Genomic DNA, 16,505 nt, shown 5'->3' on the forward strand with positions numbered 1-16,505 from the left:
CATTAGCACAATGCCTATGTCAGCATAGGAAGGTATAGATCTGCCCAGGATTACTTGCCGAGTCTACTGAGCGGGGCATGACGGATCATCCATCATTCGGCTTTGTATCTACAGCCAGAAGTACGGCGCCTCACTGAAGACCATCAACCTTCGAAGCGCGAGTGGCGCATGCGCCGTCGATACCGTGACAGCGCGACGACAGATTACACCTGGACTACTGGCATAATTGCTATTTAAAAAAAGGGCAAAAAAAAAACACTCGAGATTATTCCACTCGGTGAAGGCGCATCACCAGCGGAGCAGAGATGGACGCAAAATATCCTTCGGGAGTTGTCTAATGGATGCGTAAGCGTAAGAGTTCCATTGCAAACTGAAGTCTTGGATATAATGCTGCTTTCGGGTGGCATCACCATTTCGTCATCTTTCTAACATTCGTCATCAGCTTGAGCGGCCCTTTAAAGCAGAATTCTTCAATCATACCAGTTGCGAAATTGCGTTCTGAAACCCGTACATGCTCATGGCCTATTCTGCGGGGGCCTGCAGATTAGAGAGAGAAATTTTTTAATGAAGAGCTGGAGATGTTTGCCTGGCTATTCACCTGACATGCTACTCCAGGTGCTGGGTGATGATTAACCACACACACATACATAGACTGCACTGTTTACGAAGTTTCGGTCAGGCTTGTGGCCTGCAAGAAAGTTAGCAGCGCTTTCGTTGCGCGTAACGCACAGGTATACTGTTTTGCCATGGGCCCAGAATGTGTCGCAGTTCTAAACACGAGTCCCGTTGAAGGTGCATTCAGAAATCGTCTTTCTGATGCGTATCGCCTGCATTCACACAGAACGTGTTTCAGGTTTTCTTGCACGTTACATTGAACGCACAATGATTGTCACACCATCTGGGAGCAGCAGTACAAAACACTAGATTGCCGCGCGCCGCCCCTGCGTGCGCCCCTCGCAAGCTGTTCAACGCCGCACGCAGCGCTGGCGTTGTCACGAGCGTTTATTAGTTTATCTTTTGGTCAACCTATGACGCGACAATCAGTCCCCCCTCCCCCCTCCCCGTTCCCTTCATCCCGCGATTTCGGTCAATGGCGAGTTCGGATATACATGGGCCCTATGCAGAGTTTCGCAACTCGTGTGATTGAAGATCTCTGCTTTAAAGAGCGCATGACGAAACGCACGTTTGGCATGAAATTTTCCCAAAGCTGAAATTTTCCCAAAGCTAGAATTTTCCTGATTTGCATTTTGTGCTGAAGAGGGTTTTTATATTCAACCACCAGTACACCACCGTATAACAACGGGCAGCAGCCGCGAGAGGCGCGCTGCCGAAGAGGTCATTCGTGAGACGGCAACCGCTGCTTTTCGTATACGCACGCAGCGATCCGCTGCAAACTAGCGTATAGATGCTCCGCCGTAAAAACTGGTTACATTATCCATGAACAACGCGCAGACTGCCGCCAACGAAATAGCGGAAAGCGTGCTTGTGCAATGTGTATTGATGCCGCAGGGCAAACTATTACAATAAAAAAGAAAAAAGCGGAAAGCGTGCTTTTCCTCAGCAGGTAAAGTGTAGCGGAGAAGCCAACTTTAACGAGCATTTCTTATTTTTTTTGTTCAACATGAGCAATCTTTGCAATGCGTCGCGAGTACGAATTGATGCTGCCGATAGTGTAAATAACGCGTAACAAAAGTTCATGAGAGGCGCTGTGACACCAAAGTGCATAAATTGGTGGTAAAAACCAGCGGACAGTTTTCGACTCCAAAAATTCGCCTACTTGGCGAGACATTCCGTACAGTAGCGAACATATTGCCACGCCCACTTCTTGTCTTGTTTTGATGTATTCGGATTTGACCGGCAGGGACGGTTATCAACGCTCGACGCTGTCCGCGAAGTAGTGTTCTAGAATCGTCGCGATTGTAGTAGATCGGTTTGTTAAGATTGCGCCCCGCACATGAATGTTCCAGTTTTGTCTAGAGATAACGCCGCCACCAGCGATATTGCTGGAAAGTTCGATAGCGCCTGTATAAAAGCCGACGCGCTTGATCGCTTGTCAGTTGATCGACGGACGACGCCCTGTTCGCCGCTATCATTGTAGAGCGTGCATTGCTGTAGTTCTAGTTCTCATTTTCCGGCCACAAGTTCGGCCAAATAAGCAGTTTCATCCTACAAACGCCGACTGCTGTGTTCGTCGACGTCACGACCACGTGACAATATTTACGGATAGCGCTTCACCTTACAGATATAGTATATGATATTAGATTGCTTTCTCAACAAATAGCTCATTGAGTCCTCCAAAGAATTTATTAATGGTTAATGGCGAGCAAAGTGCTTGTAGTTTGTACTTGCTACAATACATAATTGCAACTCGAATGACGCACACACAACGTTGGGAAGAAACAAACACAACAAGGGCCGCCCATGTCTTTGCGTCTGTGTTTTTTTTCCCTGCGCCGTGTGCTTTTTTTCTTTAGCGGCGATTATGCCTTTTAGCATATTGAGGGCAAGAAAACTCTTAAATATTTCAACAGAGTTACTGCAACTATATTTATGAAGGAATACTGCTTAAAAATTCTGGCACGGCTTACTTCTTGCATGCACCGCTAAAATCGGCAAGGTTTGTTTAAGGTTTATTCCCGAACAAAAAAATCAAAGTCGCACTTTCTAGGCTTTCGACGACGTTACTATGTATCCACACAGCACTGCGCACCTGTACGTGGCCGTCCAGTTGAAAATGTTCTTGATGTTGATGAACGACTGCGTGTGGTAGGGGCACTCGAGCAGGTACAGGATCCACACCTGGTGCCAGGGTCGCCGGTACTTGGGGGCCACGAAGCGGTCCTTGAAGAGAACCGCGTCCGCGTCGGGCGCCTCGTCCTGCGACGTCACGATCTCGCACGTGTCCACGGGACACTTGTCGCGCAGGAACACCGCCCGTCCTGCGCGTGACGTGGTCGCCGCAGCGCTTGGTTAACCGCGTCTCTACGGAGACTTCATGTGAAGAAAGCTAACCCATGACTACGCAAGAAAACGAGAGAGAACAGCGAGGTTTAATAAGCCTAAAATATGTCTTACTCCTTGTACGGCGCTTCCCGTTGCCTCAGGCGTTCGGGGCATTTTATGTCACGCAATTTAGAGGTGGTCTTTCCCGTTCAGTATGATGCCTTGAAATATGTGGAAGCGAAATGACATACAAGACGTAATTTGCAAATTAGTTCCATCAAGGACATCATTTATGCATGATAAACAATAATTGCTGTCGTCTTACACGACAAAACCGCGATGCGGTTACGATTTGAGGCACCCATTGTAAGGAGTAGGGGGGTCTCCGGATTAATTTTGATCACCTGGGGTTCGTTAGCGTGCACCTATATATAAGTACACGAGTGTTATTGCATTCCGCCCCCATCGAAATCAGGTCGCCGTGGCGGGGAATCGAACCCGCGACTTCGAGCTTAGCAGCGCGACACCTTAGCCTGATAAGCTGCTACGGCGGACAGCCACGACAGAGGCAACGTGCTTCTTTCTTGGTTAGTCGTACGCAACAGCATGCTAGACATCTCGACACGGTCATCCAGAGGCCTTAAATGCGTTATATAACGTGACTAATAACGAATGTACTGTTTGCTGGCAAAATCGAATCATAGCGACGTGCGTTAGTTTAAAGACCAAGAAGTTGAGTGTATCGGGGTTCTCACCCCTAGGCAGGTCCCCCCAGCCGCCGAGTCCCCGCATGAGCAGGATCTTCTTGATACGCGTGTTGTTCCGCTTGTAGTCTTCAGGCACGAACATCAACTGCTGCTCGATGCGGTCGCCAGAGTCCTCGTGCGGCCACAGGCTACCCGTGTCGCCGGGAAGAGGTCGCCGCCGACCACCGCGCATGTACCAGGGACGCTCGGAAGAGCCGGCCTGGCCATGAGCCACCTTCAGCCGATGAGAGTAAGGAAAAACGGCGGAGAATGCAACGACCGATTATTGAAGTTGTTTGGCACCCCGTCTGTAATATGTTGTCTGACTTACTTTTTAACCGACGCTTAAGGAGATCACGCGATAAAGTATTGAGAAATAATTTAGAGAAGTCGAAAGCAACGCACTAGCCGAGAAATAATAATTTTTAAGGCGAAATTCTTATATGTCTCATGAGTCCATAAATTCAGCATAGCTGGTGCCAACACGAACGGGTCAAAAAAAAAAATCTAAGTAATAAAAGTGTTGCTCGAGGAACGCGCTCACTTCGTCTTTGCGAAAGCGCAAAGCCGATGCAATAAAAAGAGTCAGGGGGTCTTCAACAAAAACAGTTTAGTTTAAAGACAGATTCATCTGTGAACTTGCGTATGTGTCTTAATGGGTTCCAAGACGTGCTACGTTCGTTCTACCCTGCATGCAGAAGAAGTGGTGATGTCGACAAAATATTTGAAAAACAATACCAACAAATACAGCTCAGTGGATGGCTGATAACGTTCGCCTTAGTTAAGGTATAGCCCCAGAGATTAGGTGTAGAAGATATATTGTATACGATGCGCCCAGTCTTATGGTGACGAGGGCAGATTTAAACACAAGGCGTGTCAAACCCAAATTCTCAACACAATAAGAAGACGTCACGTTGGCCGCCGTGAGTGGCGCTGCCTGACACCCCAGGGCTAATCTCGAGCACAGACACACAAGAAAAAGGGTGGCAGGATAGTCGCCTCGTAGGTAATTGGTATGATCCCGCATGCATGGGTAGTGTGCGGTAGGTGAGGGTTCGGACACCGCAGGATTCAAGCAACCTTCTCGCCCATTTTTATCCCCTTTTTGCTGCATTATTACCGCATTTAAATCAGACGTAGCATTTAACTCCTACTATGCCTTCTCATGTCTTCATTGTCTGTTACTTTGTATGAACATAACTCGATAGGGTTGTCACCTTTTCCCGAAAAAACGGCCCTTCGATTGGGGGGGGGGGGGGGGGCAGATGGGCTAACAGGAGATTAAATTAATGGTGAACAAAAGACTCTATGCCAAGTGTTCGGCATGCAGTGCCATTTAATGTACTATTGCTTTCCTTGAGCCAAATAGGCCTTATGCACAAAGAAAAACAGCACACTAAGCTATTCAACTATAGTCTAATTGCTAGCATAAAAAAAACGTGATTGAAATGGCGCTTCGCTTATTGCTTTGAATGTGCTGCACTGAAAAGGAACCGCAATACTTCGTCCATAAAACGCTCTTCTTTGCGTCTTAATTCAACAAGACAATGGCATTGTAGATGCAAACGAACGTTAAAATGTGTACAGATGATGCCACAAAAAAATGTCGGAGATTCATGTATACATACACGCGCAATAATATGCTCTATTCCAATGATCGCTACACTTGAAGGGATCTTAAACAGTGGTCGACTAATAGCGTAAGGATTTTGGTGATCGACGATAATTACTTACCGTCGTAGTTGTTGAACTCACGCTTATAAAACGCCGCAGAAAATAAATATTTGCGATATTGTGACAAAAAAAAAAAAAAACGGTCAATGGGGGCGCGGTGCGGACCGGGAACCGGCCCGCTATTTAAAGAACACAGGTGGCAACCCTATAACTCGAATAATTCATTTCCAGATCCGCGCAGATATTCAGGAATCCCTGACCACGACGAGTCTTTCGACGCAAATACGACGCGGTTAACTCAATATGCGTGGGCCAGTATGACTGGCTGAGTGACCGAGAGGCCGTGTTTGAGGGCGCGAGTGATCGAAAGAAAAACGAGCGAGAGTGTGACGAAAACGAGCCGAACAGCTAATGTATACGCACGCTCTTGGTGGCCCCCCGTTCCCAAACTGTACAAAGTTCACGCGTACTTTCCTTCATACTCGTAGCGTCTCTGGCGCCCGGGAAACCCAGACAGTAACGAATTCACCTCTCAGTCGAGCAGTTTCGTATAACTCGCCCTACATTGAGGACAAGAATCCCAGCGGGCGCATTTTCAGCTCTTCTCCATCTAGTTTAGTTGCGCTGCGCACTCAGCGTGTGTGTGTGCCTCATGAATGCTCATGTTTGACGCTACTTAAGCACGTCGACCTGCAGGGAGGATGACACGCGCGCACGATACGGACGGTTCACCTGCGCGTTATTATAAAGTAAAATGAGAGCAGAATATGTGCGGTATACATACACAGCTAAGCAAGCAGTGCTCCGTGGAGTCTGGCGGGTAATCATTTTTTTTTCCTCTTTCGTTTAAGACATGCAGGAAAGGTGCTTGTTTGAAAACGTTCTATAGTCGATGCAGTCGATGCCACCGCTTTCACCGCCACCCGATTAAAACACAAAGCTTGCCCGGTTCAAAATCAGGTGTAGGGCGTATCAATTAGTGTCGCAGTATATCTTCGCCGCGCAAATCGATGAGCGCACTTGATGGGAGTACGCATGCTATAAAATAATCTTGCCTTTATTTTCATCGCCTCAAGTTGTGAGTGTGACGCAGACGTATTTTCTTCGTCGCTGTACCATAACTGTTTTTGTGTTCCGACCTGTTGAACGTTCAGCTTCCTATAGGGCATTTTCTCAAGTTTGTACGCAAATTAGCTGGAATCACACCCTGACATATGTTTGGTAAATTTACTGATGTCTAACTATTGGACGACGACGTAGAGGATGTTGACTGACTGATGTTGTCGACTTATCTGAGGTCACTGGTTGTCTCCACTTCAGACACGTGAATGCCTTTTGCCACGAAGTACGTCCCTGAAGGTCTTCGAAACCTCTCAACGTATCTGATATCAGCGCCCGTAAAGTGCGTGATATGACTTGCGCATTATATTTAATTTTAAAAAATGCATTATGCATTATCTTCATACATGTCAGGCAGACTATGGCTCTTTCTGAGTAAGAATATTCGAACTTATTTGATATTTTTTTTAGAATCTTGGTTTTAGAAGCCAGCTGCAGTCTCACTTCTTTTTGTTATGTGTTTATAGATGTGCAGGCGTGAGCAAAAGTATACGGACCACAGGATCGCGAGGCAAGATAATAATAATAATAATAATAATAATAATAATAATAATAATAATAATAATAATAATAATAATAATAATAATAATAATAATAACAATAATAATAATAAGAAGAAGAAGAAGAATCACTGCTGTTGATAGTAAGGAATCTAACGCTGATATATACATGCTGCCGAACAAGGTAATCTCATTACAGATAGAGTAACAATGATGAACTTACAAATCATCACGAGCCACTGATCTAACAGAGTCGAAAGACATGCACCGGAAACTGCTTCGACCCGATCTGCAAAATCATGCCCGCACACAAGAAACCGTGTCCGTCGCAGGATCAATGCGAGTGACGGGCTTTTCGCGCCATACCTGTTTTTCTCAAGTAACGAACAAACTAGCACAGCAACAAGCCTTGGACACCGTCGCTGTTACAGCACACTCACCGGCTTGCCTTTGGCGGTGTTGATCCTGGCCGCCAGTGGCGCACCGGGATGCTGTGCTTGTCCAGGGAGCGGCTGCTGGTCCACGGCGCGCTGCCCTCCGATGGCGTTGTTGACATCTCGCGACGCAGCGTCGGGCAGTCCGGGCGCCTGCTGCTGCTCCCGGAGTCCGACCAGCAGCACGGTGCAGAAGCTGAGGCCGGCGGCCCAGGCGAGTAGTCGCCGGAGCCGGAGCTTCTTGGCCGGGAACATGCTACGCCATGGCAGGCCCCAGCAATGTTGCTGCGCCGTCGACTCGTGACAGTGCTGCTGCGCAGAGGACGCGTCGTTTTCGGGTGGACGGCGCAGAATCCGGCAACAAGCTAACTATACCTACAACGGCGTGCGAGCTCGTGCTTATCTGGCAAACGCGTCACCTGTTGCTCTGCATGACTGACATTGCAGAGGCGTTGCCACGAACATCCGTTCGCGGTCTGTTCCGCATGAGACTAAATAGTAACGAAAGAAAAACATAATGCAGCGGCTGGGACAGCGCGTACGTACGTATACATACGTGCATACATGAAAAGAAATACTGCCAGGCGTAGTAACAGAACTTTGTATGTACTAAACGACCCGATGGAAAGTACAGTATAAAAGGCGTCGCCTATAGGAACGTCACCGAAATGCGAATTTAAATCTCACTTGTAGATCCTTGCTGCGCAAGTTCTGCTAAGCAGACTACGTCATAGTACTTCCTTCATTTGCAAGGCGAAGATAAAGGGGTGTCTTTAATTAAATTCTACCGATTAACGTGCTAAAACCACGGTATGATTACGAGACACTACATAGTATAGAGGATTGGGGGGGGGGGGGGGAGGAGGTAGTACTGAGGCTATACGGACTAAGTTTGACCGAGGTATTCTTTAAAGAATATCTAAAGAACATGCACGTGGATATTTTTGCATTCTGCCCCAATAGAAATGTGGCAGAGATTCGAACTCACATCCTCGACTGCGGCTTCACCACTTTCGCCGTTAAGCTACCTCATCGGATAGAGTGAAGATGCGGAAGGCATACAAGATCGTCTGTTTCATCCTATTGGTCCTGCCTGTACAGTTTCTAGCCCGACATACGAAAGTGACGTCGTCTTACATGTAGAGCGCCACCAGCACATCTTCAGCGCAAGCACGCACGGTGCACAGACGCGCACATACATCTCCTCGAAACGCGCGTGTGACACCGGCTCGATCCGCGGCGCGAGTGTGGACTGTCGGCGACGCGCATGCGCCGCGATGTACACACAGGGCGTTCCTGTGAAAGGATCGCGTGCAGCGATACACACACACATAACACAAAAGGTGGAAGCGGACGATGAGGGGCGAAGGGCAGGGCTGGGCCGAGCGAGCCGGGCACGTGCGGCAACCAGAGCCGCATGCGGGCGCTTCACTCATTGTGCGAGATTGTTGTTGCGGGCACGAGTTCAACCTACAAAATTACCGATATTACAGTAGCGTGATGAACGAAAATTTACGTGGTAGCGCTCGAGGAAGAACTTTAGCAGAATGACAGAACAGCAACGACAGAGGAAGCGACATGAACGAAAGCAAACAGTCGTCCACAAGTAAGTTGCACATTCCTTACGCAAAGCAAGTGCATTTTGAGAAAGGTGAAGAAAGCTTGGTCATATACGGTCTGGGGCGATCGAACTTTCTACCAAAACACATTAGACATGGTCCTTGTATCGCTCCAACTAAACAGGAAGCAGACAGATAGCAAACGTGAGGCCATACTAAATGATCCACTCGTTACATTTAATCCAATCATGCGCTGCCGTATACAACAGCGCACTGCTTAGCCTGCGGATAGAATGGCTGGCGGCGACGATTTACGTGATAAGCGCACTCACGTGGAGATCCTTCAATAGCCTTATGTGAACGTCATCCCTATATGGCACAGAGACGTACGGTCGCATTTTATTACCCCGCTTTGATGAAAGACTATAATATCGGAGCGAACAATTTGCACATGTCGACCTGACCTCATAAGTCGTCGCAACTGAAGGCAACGAAGGCACCGTTGCTGTTGTTATTAAGGACGAGAGACCTGGGCGAGCGGCTGCAGCCTGAATTGATGTTTGTCACTGCACTGTATTGTTGCAACGGTGAATGGCAATAGTGTCGAACTGCGACGTTGCGTCAATGATTCCTCTTTCTCTTATCTTTAAACCTTTCCACTCCCTGTTCTTCAGTGTGAGGTACATCATAGCGGATTTTTTTCTTCCACACTGTGTTTACCTTCTCTGTTTTTCTTTCAGTCGGTAAAGAGACCGAGGACATCTCAACTGTCTTAAGTAGGAGTTGGTGCCCTGTTTTATCCGTGGGCCGAAACAACCTTTTCACGCGCCCGATGTTAGAGCGCGAGGAGAAGTAAGTTGGCGCGAACAAGCGGCGCCAGCTCGCCGTCGTGTTTACCTTGAGAGACGCCCGATGTCCTGGAACCCATGCGCGGTTCTTGCCGTGACTTCCGGACGCCCGGAACCAGTGCCACTGCGCGCTCCTCTGCGAAGAAAGAGAAGGCGCGCTTGAAGAAAAGCCGTCGACATAAAAGTGTGAAATAGTAGAGTTAATTTTAAATAAACTATGTTTATTTTAAAGGAAACGAGTATCCGCCATTTGTGAAAGAAATTGAAAGAGCGGAACGGGGGCGAGCGTTGTAGCGTCCATTACTTAGTGAGAGAATAATCAAAGTGTGTAGTAAGCACACACTCGAAATTAATCTAGATCCCGGCTGCGGCGGCCGCATTTCGATGGAGGCAGGATGCTATAGAGGCTTGTGTACTTAGATTTAGGTGTACGCCAAAGAACCCCCGGTGGTCGAAATTTCTGGAACGCTCCACTACGGCGTCCCTCATAATCATATCGTGGTTTTGGGACGTAAAAGCCTGACAATTATTATATTAACAGAATTATAACCTAGATCGCTGCTTAAAGCCGCTCGCTTTCCCAACCGGCTTTCTGTGTCCATGGGAAGAATTGCCGCGACTTCGAGACGTATTTCTTTAACTAGCTCGGCTGTCAGTTCTGTTATCTGTATTTCTTGATGATCGATGATTTAAACAACGACGAGCATCACAGTCTTGTTTCGATAGCTCTAGTCGTGACGTGTATCGATTTGAGGAAATTGGGTAAAATTAATCTGCAGTTATGGAAACAGCTTGTCGCGAGGTTGGCAAGGTCTTCCTTGTCATTTCCGTTCAAAAAAAAAAAAAAACGCTTAGTCGTCTTGTCAAGATTTCGATATTGAGCTCCGAAAGGATGTGATTACGATGACAGGAAGAGCACGCTTACAGTCGAAGTCGAAGGCGCTCGCTCTGTTTCTCTCCATTTTTTTTCATGTGTTGTTCTGACGGACTTAGAACTGACGAACACGAGAGTAGACGAGAAAACCATCTCCGTTCCAGTTTAGTTTCATCAAGGATTAATGAAGGATAACGCATCCAGAGGGCTTAGTGTTCCTTGTAAAGAGGATTTACATTGCTCAGTAGAAGAGCACGAAATACGGTAATAGAGAAACAAGGTTTGGTGCTCGTAGTTTAGGCAACGAGAAACTGAACTGAGTGAGGCAAAGTAACGACTTGGTCAGAGTAATAGAGACAATTAGATTTTAACAGTTCAGGCGTTGGATTCGATTTCCAATATACCACCTAACTATATATTTACTCCGTTATCAGCCGTGCTTTTTGTTGCTTGGAGAATCCAAAATAAAACGGCTGAAGGAGACGACGCTGAAACTTTTTTGCTGTGTATTGGTTACCTTCAATCTTTATGTGTACATTTGTTAAACAAGAACATCGTCAACACTCTTGATAGATTGAAAGAAAGGACAGCAAGCAACACTTTCCGCTAAGAAGGAAGCTTACAAGCTGGTATACCAGCTCGCTGAGGTATCTTTTGTTCGAGCCCCCCCCCCCCTCCACTCTCTTCAATGGGTAAGATTACACAGCACCGAGCATACGGCAATCAGTTGTAGGCTTCACGTTGCATTCCGAGTGCTCACATAACGCGCACAAACAAGACCACATCTACGGGCGAATTTGGCTTCACACTGTGTCTGGCAGCCGATGTGAGAACTTTCAACTTACAGCGGGCGATGTAGGTATTCCTCTACGAGTCACTCCGATAGCCACCTCCATGGCGTCAGCGCACGGGACGTTACACAGGAAAAGCTTCGTTGGCTTCAGGGAAGTTTACAATAGGAGTCTTGCACGCTTCTGCGCTGGCCGTGCCGAGAGAATTCAGCGACGCCTAATCTCTTCATGGTGCGCCGGTGAAAAGACGATTGCCTTACAGGGAAGCAGAGAAAAACATTGGAGGAAAAAAAAACGAAAGGAAAAACCTCATAACACGTTTCTTCTCTTCGGCCAATAATGAAGCCCGATATGGTTTCGCACTTGATGCCATTGGCTCTCGCACGAAGACTTCAGTAATAATATATGCACTGCTCCAGCGAAGGGGTCATATTCCTCTCGCTTAATGCACACGTGCGCGCCCTTAATAACACGCCGGATTACACGTGTGTCGCGTGCAACGCGACATGGTCGTCGTCGATACAGATATGTCGTGCGCCGGAACTGTCCTCGGGCAAACAGTGCGCCGAACCATCATCGAGGCCCGGTATGCGCCGGTTCCTTGGGCCTTGGCCCAACATACGGCCGGGGCAACGCTTAACATCCAAACCATATACCGTGTTTGTGAGCTCGGTCGCCAAACACGGTCCTTACGCAGAACTACGTTCTACGGGAATGGGTGTTTGAACGACTCGGAGCTCATCTTCCGTACGGCGTGACGCTCTACAAAGGCCGCACGGTCTGCCATATAGATGCCTGGGTGTGCCGTGTACCGGCAAACAGCAAAAATACGTAGAAAAAGAGTGTGTGTGTGCGCGTGGGCGGGGGTAGGGGGTTAGGAGGAAAGCAATATCACCACCTGTCATTACGTCGTTTCTGCTAACCACTCTGACCTTTCCGTGCTGCGCGTTAGACCTTTCGTGCCCGCGGAGCAAGCTATTCGCTTATATGAATTGATTCCCAGGCACCGTTGCCTGGGAATCAATTCAAAGTTTTTTTTTCTTGTGTCGGATTTCTAGATTGCGAGAAAACTCAATTATTTGTTTATATTTGAGGATGGTGTACGACGTATTCCTTCAGCTGTCTGAAATGTGTAGGATTCGATCCTATCTGTAAAAAAAAAAAAAGTTTTTGTGGAATTTGCACGGAACACTCCGCCTTGTCCTGCTTATAGATTGCGAATGTTCGAAAAGCATGCACCTAAACAAGTCACCGAGCTTATAACTCGAATGCGGGAGTTTCGATGCCCAAGTTCATCGTATGCGTTGTGCAATTTTCTTTATTTTAGCGTTTTGATTTGCCTGATGGCTTGAATGAACATATATGGGATTATATCTGAAATACTCGTGACACCCCTATACAAACCAAGTTCTACTCGACAAGAGGGTCCACGACCTCTTCCAGTGATCGAAGTGCTCGGACCATAGCCGTGACCCAATAAGCAAAGACTTTCCTCGCGATTTCTTTCACGCGCGCTATCTCGACAGAGATAAGTAGACGGCTCATAGCCTTGTACATGCTGTCCTCTCACCGCTTACTTCGCGTTGAGGCGACAGACAGCGCGAAAACCGCTTCGCTCCCTGGAGCGGGCCGTGCTCCCTTATGCCGTTGCTTGGTGGAGTTAGGCCAGATCTGATCTAAAGGAATTAGCTGCTAGTCTTGCTTCGTAAATTCTTTAGTGGACGCTATCCTCGTGAAGCGCTTGTAAAAGGCACTATATACTGTTTGTCTTCTTGTCATTGCGTTCCTTTCTTTAGCGGACTGATCTCAAGGTCGTCTTGTCTTTGTACAAATGCACGAAAAAGCTCACTTCTAGCTTTCCTTTTTCTATTTCCCCCCACTTTGAGGAAAGCCGTCTCGCATTTATTTGTAGTAAAGAGGAGATCAAATACGAGAGATTTCCCTGGTAGAACTCGTCAATGGTGGAAGACTTGCGTCGACTTACTAAAGCAGACCGCATGACGTTTAGTTGCGAGAAAAGTAACTTTCAGGTTGTTTCGTCGCTGTCCTTGGCGTTGTTGCATACCGTCGTCATCACCACTCCGTCGTCGTCGCGCCAGCGTTGGCACAAGCGCTCGCATCGCACACAAGTGGACACCTCTGCAGGTTTATTTCTTCAACCTATCACATCATTATTCTCCGATAGCTTCTACCCAATGTTTTTTGATACGTTGACATTATCACCATATTTTGCCGTCAATGTATCGAGAATTTCAACGTTGGATTTTGGATGGAAAATCATAGTAAGGGAAAGTATACTCAGCCCTAACACGCGTGTTCCGATAAGGCGATGCGCTTTACCGTCAAAACTGTGTCATCAAAACGATGTCGTGTAAAAAGAAAGAAGACAGAGACCGAACCGCTACATAAGATAGAAAGTTCATTGGACTTGGATCCTGTTTTGCAGCGTTGATGCGTTAAGTGACTGACGTGACTGACGCGCGACGCGGATGGTGGGACCCTGGGGACATCTTCGACAAAGGCGACGCACAGTGCGGCACTATAACAAAAAGAAGAGAAAAAAAGAAAAAGAATAGAGTGCCAGACTAAACTGGCCACGCGCATGGCTTTGCTCCCGTTTTTTTTTTTTTTCCTTTCACGGACACACTGCTCAGTCACGCGTCGCAAAGCGGGTGCAAAATGGTTTTCGGAAGCGCTTTGTGAAAAACACCGAATTGTTGTCCGTCCCGGCCAGAGTGCCTTGAGGGCGCTTTTATTTATTTAAAAAAAAATGCCTCGCTCGCGAGTTGGAAGAGGGGGGGGGGGGGGGGGTTCCGGTCCGCGCCCGCTTTATGGAAACGTAACAAAAGGTAAAATCTTTCTTGAACGACGTGACATCCGGCTTCTGCGGCAGTTTGTACGCGTTTCGTTACACCATGACGCTCAGCTCTTGGGGCGACCCCCCCGGCAGTGGCGCTGTACGGCACGCTTTGGAGTACACATGGTGGACGCTGTGTGCCGAAACATACAGAGCGCCGTTGTCTTTCGCTACGAAGGGCGCACGCGCGCCCAGTCAACTTCATTGTTGAAGAGAATGGCGCACGTATACTCTTTAAATACGGGCGCAGTTCCCGAACGAACTGCGGTAATGACACGGAAAGGAGGGCCGACGCAGTCACTCGCAACATCACATCCTGGTGAATCGGAACAAAGGATTGAAAAACAAACTGCTGTCCGTTTTTTTAGGCGTGAAATCTTTAATTAGAAGCCGCGACCTCCCTCTTGCCGGCGGGAAAGATTCTAACCAATGACTAACTCGTAGCCGTGGCGCCCTTATCGAAGCGCTTCCCCTGACGAGTCTAAATAAGGCACCGTGGTATATCGAAGCGCTAACAGAGACCAAATAGTAAATGACTCCTCAAAGACACGTTTAGAACGAGGCATAACAACCAGTTACTTAGACCTCACTGCCTGTATTTGTTGGTACCTAACTGTCATGGATGAGCACGATGTAGCAGCTAGTACAGCTGTCCACCCTTTAAGCAGCTTTCCAGTTGAGAAATCTAGCATGGTTAGAACAGTTAAGAGCCGTACGCTGTCACAAGGGGGTCGTCTGCATTGTACATTCGCCCGTAAACGTGTATGGGAAACTTCAGGAAAAGGGGAATTCTCACAATGGTTAGACACATGCGGTGTCAAGTTGAATGTTTCTGTTCCGTTATATACGGTTGGCTTTGCAGAGGCTAAGTTAAAGAGCACCTCGGCTACTACATTTCTCTATTCAGAATGTAGCACATCTTTCGGAGCCTACACTGCGACGGGTCATATTTATTACCTCCATGCCTTAACAGAAAGTAGAGCACTGGCATTTTTCCAACAGTGCTGCAAGTGCCAAGTGATACATATCGCCCTTAGTTTTAAAATCACATTATTCTGCCTGACAGTTTTCTGCCCTATATCCACAGTTCCCTGTATGTTTACAAAGCAAAAAACTGAAGTCTTTCGAGAGCCTGATTTATTGCGCTTAGTATACCACATTTCTCATTAGATCGCTTAATTAGCAGTTTAATGCAGGACAACTTATCTTCAAAGAGACAAACAGATAATTACTTAGTTTGCGAGGATTGAATTGATCAGTTTTCGAGAGCCGATAGTATAGCAGAAATACAAGAAGAAAAGCGCGCGAACAAGTTATTGATTTGCGAGTACATCAGTAAACGTATTTCGTTATTTTCGCTTTAAATATGAAGAATCAGCACAGTTGTCGGTATGGTAGAGCAAGACGAGACGCTAACGACTAGGTAAAACATGACAAGCGCCACTTCGTTGTCCTGGTCTTCCGCTCTACGCTTACCCAACGTATTACTGACAATAATATATCGTGGCTGCCAGTTCTATCGAAGATCCAGAAGCCGCGACGGTATACGGCGCATCGAATTCACATCTCTTTTACACGTGGAGCATGCCCCTCGGGTCAAAGGGTGATGCAGCACCCCTTGTACGAAACAAATCGAAACTATACCTTTGGCGAGCGCGCGGCCGGCCGGTGAGATGGAGGAGCGCCCAGGCCTTCTCTACTTTTTTTTTCTCCTTCAACGCGACGCGTTGCAGTATTTCTCATGCATTTATTCTGCCCCCAGCATCCTTTCCTGGTGTATTAATGCGACACACCTTGATCGCGCATTAACCGCCTTTTCTTTTTGACGAGATTGCTTCGAGGCAGTATACGCGACATATTACAAGGTCGCTCGAAGTTTTTTTCGAAAGGTCGTTCTCGCTGGCCTACACCAAGAAAAAAAAAAGAGCATGTGCGGCTCCTTTCGGAGACTCCTGATTTGCCACGCATATATGACTCTCTTTAAAGAGTCACGTTAACTCTCTTGTGGGCCACCCGACTCTCAGAAGAGAGTATAATGAACTCCCAAAGGGCGTTGGCGTGTCTCTTTAAAGAGAGTCATATGCGTAGCAAGCCAGGACTCTCCGAAAGGAATCAACAGACCCTAAAAAAAAGAGTGTACAAAGTGTGTTATTCGGGCTT

General features: G+C 47.4%; 1 protein-coding gene across 1 annotated transcript in view; it reads right to left on the reverse strand.

Moving 5' to 3' along the window:
- Positions 1-16,505, reverse strand: part of LOC119383418 (glycoprotein 3-alpha-L-fucosyltransferase A) — a 122,217-nt gene that overhangs the window by 9,933 nt on the left and 95,779 nt on the right. The window contains exons 2-5 of the mRNA XM_049412504.1: positions 9,873-9,959; positions 7,423-7,728; positions 3,699-3,924; positions 2,711-2,939 (exon numbers count right to left, since the gene is read on the reverse strand). Of these exons, the coding sequence (XP_049268461.1) occupies positions 2,711-2,939; positions 3,699-3,924; positions 7,423-7,671 (704 nt within the window). The 5' untranslated portion in view covers positions 7,672-7,728; positions 9,873-9,959. The remainder of the gene's footprint in view (positions 1-2,710; positions 2,940-3,698; positions 3,925-7,422; positions 7,729-9,872; positions 9,960-16,505) is intronic.

This window comes from Rhipicephalus sanguineus, chromosome 2 (genome assembly GCF_013339695.2).
Source record: "Rhipicephalus sanguineus isolate Rsan-2018 chromosome 2, BIME_Rsan_1.4, whole genome shotgun sequence".
In the NCBI taxonomy this organism is placed as follows: Eukaryota; Metazoa; Arthropoda; class Arachnida; order Ixodida; family Ixodidae; genus Rhipicephalus; species Rhipicephalus sanguineus.